We start from the raw sequence: 9,841 nt of genomic DNA on the forward strand, positions 1-9,841 counted from the left end.
GTTTCACCGTGTTAGCCAGGATGGTCTCGATCTCCTGACCTCGTGATCCACCCGTCTCGGCCTCCCAAAGTGCTGGGATGAGAGGCTGTTTCTTATGGCTGCTCTTCCTGGATGATTGGAGTTGACGTCTTATTAGCCAAACCCTCACTTCTCTAAACCTGTTACAGTTATGTCAAATTTCCCCCATTCAAATTCATATGTGGTTCCCTCTCTTGATTGGCACAGCGTTGGTACCATGTGCAGCTGCAGCCATAGGCCTGCGAAGATGGCATTTGGAAGCTGGTTGTGCCTTTGGGCTTGAGCACAGTGCTGAGATCCTTGCTGGTGGGACACTGGGTTCCTACTGGGAACAGACTTACCATCCTGTGTAGTCTGCTGATACATGATCACCCCTAGATCCAGGACATGACCAAGGCCCAAGGGTGACGGCAGCACAGCCTTCCAAGAGACATCTGGAGTTTCCACCTGTGACCTTGGGAACACCGGAAGCATTTCTGGGTGCTGGAATCCAGGCACTGCATGGATGCCCAGAAATGCTCCTAAGTGGCCTCAGAGTCACGGGTCTCTGCCGCACCGTTTAGGAGATGGCATCACCCTGAGCAAGGGACCCTGCCGGGAACCACTGGGCAGCGTGGCCCAGGCTCACCCATCTTCCGATCGGGGCACTGGGCATCTGTCACATGTCCAGAATACCATACCACTGTCGCAGAAGGCTTGAAACCAGCGACAGGCACACAGAAGAGAAAGGCACATCTGGTCAAATCAAAGCGCTTCAAATATTGCGACTCTCCCAGTACCTGTCTCAGGAGAGCCAGTGGATGCTTCCTTCAGTCTGGCTGACTCCTCACCTCTCTTCAATCCATCTCTTTCTCAGAGGTCCCCGTATCAGCATCACTCTTCAGGGAACTGATCAGCAAAGCAGTTCTGGGCCCTATTTCAGGCCGACTGACTCAGAATTTCGGGCTGGGGCCCAGTGGTCTGTATGTGGACAAGTCCTGCAGGCGACTGTGCTGTGCGGTGAAGTGCAACAATTACTCACTTACGTGCCAGGGGCGAATCCTGGCAGGCCCAGCCTGCAAATCACTGAATGCACCCCCACCCCCCGCTGGCTGACAGGGGCTCACCACCCGCCCCCAACACACACAGTGTTAATCTTTGAATTCACATGTAGAGCTTGTTTTAAAATGCAGGTTCCTGGGTCAGCTCCCTGAGATTGTGCTGGAGTAGGTATGTGGGTGCGTTGCGGGTGGTTCTGATGCGTGAGGCTCACAGGTTGAGGGTGCGATGCCTCTCTCCGCCTGTGACTGTGTGTGCACGTGTGTGTGCCTCCATCAGGTGGCAAGTGAGCACCGCGTCTCCGCCCTCTCCTGTCTTCACCTCAGATGCAGTGCACCTCTGCTCCTGCTGCCTCCCGGGTCCCCTGTGTCCTTCTTACCTTTACCTTGTTTCCAAATCCCCGCTCCCATTCTCAAAGGCTCAAAGACCTCCTCCTCCTGAGGTCTCTCACCCTCCTCCCCACTCTCACCCACCACCCGCAATGTGTTCTTGGTGCAAGTCCATAGTATTAGTTACGGGCCCGGCTAGTGCGAAGACAGGCAGGGGCTGTCTTATTCAGCTGTGACTCCCCAGAGCCTGGCACTCAGCAAGAGAGTCATACTTATTTGTAGGCCTTTCAATTCAATTTATTTCAGTCTAATTTGATTCAGGGCAATTCAACTCCATTCACGTCAGCACAAGGAAAGACGCTGCGGAGCCCACAATGGGCACCAACACACAGACAGTGGCTTCAGGCAGCCCGGCTGGAAGGAGCCCACTGGTCTCACAGAGTGGCACTGCTCGGCCTGGCACCGATCACTCCCCGTGCCTCAGGCCCCTCCCGACATGCCCCCTCCACCGCCCCTCCTGAGGACACTCATCTTTGAAAATGTCCTAAGACGGAACCGGGAGCTCCAAGGTATGCGCTGCAGCCATCGCGTGGCAGGGCTGGCGGGCTTCACGCAGAGCCCCGTCTCGTGGCCTCAGTCACCGTCAGCGTAGTGGGTGGGGGCAGCTGAGCCAAGGGGCCGACTGCATGGGTCTCACGGTTCAGCCAGTCCCTGCTGGCGGGACCTGCATCCCCATCCTCCTGGCTGGGAGTAGGCCTGGTTTCCTGGGAAATCGCCCATCACCAGCACACAACAGCTGTTCTTCAGCCACAAAACCCCCGTGCCACAGCCATGCCGGGGGGACTTCCCAGAGCCATGGGTGGAGCACCCAGGTGAGTGGGCTGCTGCTGTCCTAAGTTTCACAAATTGCAAAACGATGCAGAAAAGATGCCGGGTCTCCAGGAACAGCTGTTCTGGGGGATGTCCTGAAGCAGCCACGGCGGAAGCGCTGGCCTTGCACCTGGAGACCGCGAGGCGCCCGAGCTGCAGGAGCGGCCGATGTCATCAGTGCGTCTCCCTCCTCCTGCGTCTGAAAGAGCAAAGGGAGACAGTGACCTCCTGCGAGGCTTCCGGACGCCCCTCCAGGCACTTCCCTACTGGTGCGTGAAGTGTGTGGCTGGACAGAGGCAGCAAGGCGCGGGGCCCAAGACTCTCTGCTACTCTGTCCAGGCCAAATAGTTCCCACGATCAAAGACCCAGAGACTCTCCCCTCACACCCACCCACCCTCCCATGAAGAAACACATGGAAAAATCAAGGATGGGGTTCCAAGTTTCTAAAACAGGTCCATTTTGTGATTCCCCAAAGGAAGGATAAATACCATGCTTTTTTCTTGGGATTTGATCAGACTTTCATGCTTTCAGTGAGAATCTGGCATAAAAAGAAACCCCAACATTTAGCCATGCTTCATGAGTAAAGCAGTGAAAACCACGCACGAAGACCAATCTGGAGAGATTTGGAGGTTTCTGCTTTGTGACTCCATCAGCTCCCAAATCTCACTCATTCTTTCTTTCACTCAATGAATCTTGATGAAGTGCCTACTCTGTGCCAGGCCCATAGGAGCTGGGGCACCGTCGCGAACCAGATGAGGTCCCCTGAGCCTTGCAGTTGAGCGGGGGAAGAGATGCACACCAGGATGGCTTGGTCAGCTCAGGTGAGGCACTGTAGCCAGGACTCGGGTGAGGGGACAGGCACCTACCCTAACTGTGGGTGCCTGCAGGGGTCTACACAAGCTTTCTCAGAAGAGGGATCATGAATATGGAGGTTGTAAAAAATAAATAAGACCCCACCGTTCCCAAGTCATCAGTATCCACATCACCAGTAACAGGCCAACCCAGCAGCACCATGTGGCCCTGGAGATGCTGAGCCGGGAAGGCCAGAGCGTGGCTGCGGGGCTATTCTTGCCAAAAAGGCAGAATCTGAATGTGATCCAGGGGAAGGATCCCACAAACTCTCACTGGGGTACTCTCTGCAAAACAACTAGCTTGCGTTCTTTAAAAATGCCCGGGACGCTGAAAGAGAGGCTGTTCCAGAACAAAGGAGACCAAGACACGACAACTAAACGTACTACGTGATCCCAAACCAGGAAAAAAAATAGCCGTCAAGAGGATTACTGAGACAATTCGTGAAGTCTGAACACAGCCTGTAGTTTAGAAACCATTGCATAAATGTTAAATTCCCTGACTTTTATAACCGCAGTTTAGTTATATAAGGGAATGTTTGGGCCAGGCGCAGTGGCTCACGCCTGTAATCCCAGCATTTTGGGAGGCCAAGGCGGGTGGATCACCTGAGGTCCGCAGTTCAAGACCAGCCTGACCAGCATGGAGAAATCCCATCTCTACTAAAAATACGAAATTAGCGGGGTGTGACAGCACATGCCTGTAATCCCAGCTACGGGAGGCTGAGGCAGGAGAATCGCTTGAACCTGGGAAGCAAAGGTTGCGGTGAGCCAAGATCGCGCCATTGCACTTCAGCCTGGACAGGAGAGTGAAATTCCGACTCAAAAAAAAAAAAAAAAGAGAGAGAATGTTTGTTGTTAGGAGGTAAACGCTGGTGTATCTGGGGAAAGGGGACGTGGGATGTCTGCAATTTACTCCCAAAGAGCTCAGAAAAAAATACACATGGGGGGTGTGTGCTTTGTACGTGGTGAAATGCTAAGCACGATCTGGGCGAAGGTAAAGGGTATAGGGAATTTCTTTATAGTATTTTGAAACTTTTGTATAAGTTTGAAGGTGGCAGTGTCTGGGAGAGAGGGCGGCCTGTGCAGGCAGGAGGTGGCACCAGTGTGGCGTGCACAGGGAGTGAGCTGCTGGGCTGGAGTACAAATTCACAGGCGGGCCAGTGAGACAGAGGGCCAAAGGGCAGGCAGAAGCTAATGGTGGAGAACTTTGTCCTGATGGCTGTGGGGAACCTTTAGGAGCAGGGGAGAGCAACAGGGTCAGAATGCCATTTGACAAGGACCACAGAAGCAGCTCAGGTGGTGGGCTGGAAGGGGACCAGACTGGCAGCTGGGAGAGCGGGGCAAGGCTCTCGCAGCACTGCAGGCAAAGGTGGCACCGCACCCACAGCAGGAGCACACGGGAACCAACAGCTTGCCACATATTCCCAAGGCCCAGAGCAGGGTAGGGCCGCAGAAGAGCTGGATATAAGAGACTGTCAAGAGGCAGGAAGATGGAGGGGGTCTGCAAAAAGGGAGTTTCTTCTGGAAGTGATGGCACCAACTGAGACAGGAAATAGTGCAGGAGAAAGTGGTTTAGGGGGCTGGGCGCGGTGGCTCACGCCTGTAATCCCAACACTTTGGGAGACCATAGCGGGTGGATCACCTGAGGTCAGGAGTTCGAGACCAGCCTGACCAACATGGAGAAATCCTGTCTCTACTAAAAATACAAAAAATTAGCTGGGCAAAGTGGTACGTGCCTCTAATCGCAGCTACTCGAAAGGCTGAGGCAGGAGAATCGCCCGGGAGGTGGAGGTTGCAGTGAGCCAAGATCGCGCCATTGCACTCCAGCCTGGGCAACAAGAGCAAAACTCCGTTTCAAAAAAGAAAAAAGAAAAAGAGAAAGAAAAAAAGTGGTTCAGGGAAGGAAAATGATTGATCCCCGTATGGAGTTCTGGGTGCCTCTGGGGTACGGGGGTTTGGCTGGATACGTCTGCCGCTCACTGGAGAGAGTGGGGGCACTTCTGGGGCCAGCCTACCCACGTCCATATCCTGGCTACCTTGCTCACTAGCGGGGCGGCCTTACCGTTCTACATATACCTCAATCTGCTCAGCTCTAGAATGATTAGATTATAACCTATCTCAAATCGAGAACGGTATGAGTGCACACAAGCCACATGCTTTGAGGAGTCTCAGGTCAGAGCTCAGTGCTCGGTAAGGGGCAGCACCCCCCACCCATTTCAGGTGGCCTTGCAGCTATCAAAGGGTGAGAAGTACCAGGAAGGAGGCACGGAACATGGCCCTGGGCAACAGGAGCCTCATCAGAGACAAGCTTCCCCCGCCCTCAGTGTGCTTGTGCCGTCCCGCCACATGGCTGCTTAGGGACATCGTGGCTGTGAGCCACGGCTTGCCCTGGATAACGGTGGGCAGCATGGTGTGGGAGAACCAGCAGCACCTGTTAAAATGCAGACTCCTGGGCCCCAGCCCAGTGTCAGAGCCTCTCTGGGGAAGGCATCCTGAGCCTTGCACTTCAAGGAAGCCCCACCCTTTACTAGACCCCCAGTCTCAGGAGCAATTCAGCCTGCAAGTGCCGAAGAGCAGGAAGGAATTGCTGAAGGAATGTGTTTTTGGAGGGAGAGAGCTAATGGCAATCATTTCCATCTTTTATCTCAGGTCATCACTTGGACCCTGTAATTTACATAACTCAATAGAATCTGTAAGGTTTCAAGGAGTCAGACAATTATCATCTTAATAAAGGCAGTGTTTCCTTGAAAACAAAATTGCTCTATGGAAATATATTTCCATATATATATATATTTTTTTTTTTTTAAAAACAGAGTCTCGCTCTGTCGCCAGGCTGGAGTGTAGTGGCTCAATCTTGGCTCACTGCAACCTCCACCTCCCAGGTTCAAGTAATTCTCCTTCTTCAGCCTCCCGAGTAGCTGAGATTACAGGCGCATGCCACCATGCCCAGCTAATTTTTGTATTTTTAGTAGAGAGGGGGTTTCACCATGCTGGCCAGGCTAGTCTCAAATTAATGACCTCGTGATCTGCCCACCTCGGCCTCCCAAAGTGCTGTGATTACAGGTGGGAGCCACTTTGCACGGCCCAGGAATATATTTTCAAAAGACCCATGTAGGTTGCAGGATGTTTTACCTTGGCCTGGATAACATGATTTTTGACAAAGAAAGAAGTGATAGCTCTCTTCAAACTTTCAGGTGCAAGGCCAGCTGAAATGGGTGGGGGGTGCTGCCCCTTACTGTTGTAAGGGCCAGAAGGCAGGTTTTTTTTTTCTAAGAAGATCTGCAGAGCAGAACTAGGACATCAACAGGGAAGTTGATTTGGGTTCAAGGAGGAACTAGTATTTGAGCTGTCCAAAGGCAGGCCACCTGGCCAGGTAGAGGTGTTCCTACAGGTGGTTACAGAAGAGGGTCCTGCATTGGGTAAAGAGCTCGAGTAGATGACTCTTAAGATTCTTTCCAACTCGAACATTAAGTAGAAGATGAGAGGCCTCTACCAGAAGTTCACAGGGAGGAATAAGTTGCTGACAGTGGCTTTCAGTTGGCTGACAAATAAACACGGCTTATGTAATGAGGAAATAAATATTCTTAGTGGTGAAAATTTGAAGGCTACTCTGTGCTAGGCATTGGGATCAGCTTTTTCTTAACATGTAGAAAACTTTAAAAAGTCAAAATCCTTGACATACAGCAAGGACTTTATAAATATTCCTAGGATAACTAATAACTGTAGTTACTATTATCCCCATTTTACAGATGAAGAGACAGACTGAGACAAGTGACTTGCCCAAGGTAATCTAGCCATTGAGTGGGTAAGTTTTGATTCAAACAAGGGCTAATTCCAAGAGCTATTTTTTTAAACACATAAAAAGCTAATTTTTAAATTTTTTGTAGAGATGGGGTCTTACTATATTGCCCAGGCTGGTCTCGAGCTCCTTGCCTCAAGTGATCCTCCTGCCTTGGCCTCCCAAAAGTGCTGGGATTACAGGCTAGGATTACTGTTGGAGCTACCGTGCCTGGCCTCCAACAGCTATTAACCATCATACTATACTAATGACTGTCCAGCAGCTGAAAATATTTGATTTGTTCATCTGAAGTCATCCTGTGTGTATACGTGTGTGGACATGACAGAGGCAAAGTCGAGGGGTGGCCAGCTTTGTCTGTCCTCAAAGACTGCTCCATTTGGGAGGCAAGGTGAATCTCGACAGCATATGTTGGGCGTGGTCAGGCAGCTCTACAGGTGACCCGCGGGCTTGCCTCACTGCATTCATCTTTCTACCAACACAAACCATTCAAATTACTTTAAAAATCCGAGATTATTTCATTGATGTCTTAGCAAAAGCAGCATTTTTTGTTTTCATTTTAGTTCTGGGGCAGGGGTGGAGCACAGACTGTTAGGCTGGTTGGAGTAGGCGGTTGGCTTTAGGAGAGAATGGTTCCTAACAATCTTGTCTTCTTCCCAGGCTTCTCCAGCTTTCTGGCAATACCAAGGGGCAGACCGGGGAATGGGTTGTTCTGTCACTGCTGTACCGTCCATGAGCGGCAGAGGGCAGCAAAACACACTCATCTGACAGGCATCAAGGGAGCCTGGGGATAAGCAGGTATGCTTTAAAATGTTTTCACATCATTTAGGGAACTTTTGCAGAGGAGTAATACTACAGATTTAAAATTATGAAACCAAAAAAACACAGACACGAGTAACTACTTATTCCCTTATGAGAAACTTAGAACCGGGTGTGTTGGTTCACACCTGTAATCTCAGCACTTTGGGAGGCTGAGTTGGGAGGATCACCTGAGGCCATGAATTTGAGACCAGCCTGGGCAGCATGGCGAGACCCTGTCTCTACTAAAAATACAAGAAAATCAGCTGGGCATGGGGGTGTGTGCCTGTAATCACAGCTACTTGGGTGGCTGAGGCACAAGAATTCCTTGAAACTGGGAAGCAGAGGTTGCAGTGAGCTAAGATGGCGCCACAGCACTCCACTCCAGCCTGGGCAACAGAGCGGGACTCTGACTCGAAACACATAGAAGTGGGCCGGGCGCGGTAGCTCACACCTGTAATCCCAGCACTTTGGGAGGGTGAGGCGGGTGGATCACAAGGTCAGGAGTTCTAGACCAGCCTGGCCAATATGGTGAAACCCCCGTCTCCACTAAAAATACAAAAATCAGCTGGGTGTGGTGGCACCTGCCTGTAGTCCCAGCTACTCAGGAGGCTGAGGCAGAAGAATCACTTGAACCCGGGAGGCGGAGGTTGCAGTGAGCTGAGACTGTGCCACTGTACTCCAGCCTGGGTGACAGAGCAAGACTCTGTCTCAAAAAAGAAACAAAGAAACAAACAAAAAACCCATAGAAGTATACTTTTACAAATTCTTTTTAAAAAATACCTACATATAATTTAAAATAGAGATGGGGGTCTCACTATGTCAACCAGGCTGGTCTCAAAATCTTGGGCTCAAGTGATCCTCCCACCTTGGCCTCCAAAGTGCTGGGATTACAGGCATGAGCCACTCTGCCCAGCCAACTTTTACAAATTCTTTTTTTTTTTTTGGAGACGGAGTCTCGCTCTCTCACCCAGGGTGGAATGCAGTGCCACACTCTCGGCTCACTGCAACCTCCGCCTCCTGAGTTCAAGCAATTTTCCTGCCTCAGCCTCCCAAGCAGCTGGGACCATAGGTGTCCACCACCACGCCTGGCTAATTTTTGTATATTTAGTAGAGACGGGATTTCACCATGTTGGCCATGCTGGTTTCAAACTCCTGACCTCAGGTGATCCACCTGCCTTGGCCTCCCAAAGTGCTGGGATTACAGGTATGAGCAACCGTGCCCAGCCTTTTATAAATTCTTAAAGATACAGCTAGTCTCCTGACGTGAGGCACTACTCAAAGGGAGCCCGAGCAAACAGTTTTCCTTTGGGCTCTTTCCTCACCGTGTTCCTGTGGCAGCTTTTGTGCGCCTGTGATATGTTATGGAGTTGTTTCCACTGGGAATTTGGCAACTTTGTCATTGTGCGATTAAGGAGAAAACAGTTAAGGTTACAGTTCACTCAATTTAGGAACCACCTTTTTATTTTGAAGCTACAGCTGTGATCTACTGTTTCACTTCCCTTGATGGAAGTCACCTAATGGAATTTCACAGAAACCATCTCTAGCAACGCCTATGCACTTGCTTGCCAGTTTCCGTTAAGTTTTTGTTTTAGTAAACGCTTCCTGGTTGAGCTGCAATGTACAACCAAGGTGCCATTTCAACTTCTCAAGCTGCAGCAGTCTGATCCGTAACCCTGCAAGTTCCCAGCCAGAGACGCATGCATCTGTGAACCCAAAGCATGCCAGTTCAACCTCTTATCTTCTCCCGGCTGTCCAGTGAATGGTGCCCTGGAGAAAGAACCTCAGTCAATGAGGGAGATGGCATCATCACACGAAGGCTCTGGACACAAACCTGTGTCCAGCTCTGCCACTTAACGGTTGAGGAATTTCTGGCAAGTTATTTCACCTGTGTTCAATTTCCTTATTAGGAAAATGGAGACACACCTACTTCACAGTGTGATAATTAAATAATTCACATGGAACACCTACCATGTGTGCCAGGTCCTGTTTTAAGACTTGGTGAGCTGGTGACAAACAAAATTCTTGCTGTCATAAGCTTACATTCACAAGGGGTGAGTGACGGGCAATGGAAGGACAAGGTAACTTCTCTCTGTGTCTGTGTGTGTGTGTGAGAGAGTCTCGCTCTGTTGCCCAGGCTGAGA

General features: G+C 50.7%; 1 protein-coding gene across 1 annotated transcript in view; it reads right to left on the reverse strand.

The window, feature by feature from the left end:
• Nucleotides 1-1,824: 1,824 nt before the first annotated feature.
• Nucleotides 1,825-9,841, reverse strand: part of SSR1 (signal sequence receptor, alpha) — a 41,679-nt gene continuing 33,662 nt past the window's right edge. The window contains exon 11 of the mRNA XM_011962902.1: nt 1,825-2,454. Coding sequence (XP_011818292.1) covers nt 2,430-2,454 — 25 coding nt within the window. The 3' untranslated portion in view covers nt 1,825-2,429. The remainder of the gene's footprint in view (nt 2,455-9,841) is intronic.

This window comes from Colobus angolensis, unplaced genomic scaffold (assembly GCF_000951035.1).
Source record: "Colobus angolensis palliatus isolate OR3802 unplaced genomic scaffold, Cang.pa_1.0 Scaffold6, whole genome shotgun sequence".
In the NCBI taxonomy this organism is placed as follows: Eukaryota; Metazoa; Chordata; class Mammalia; order Primates; family Cercopithecidae; genus Colobus; species Colobus angolensis.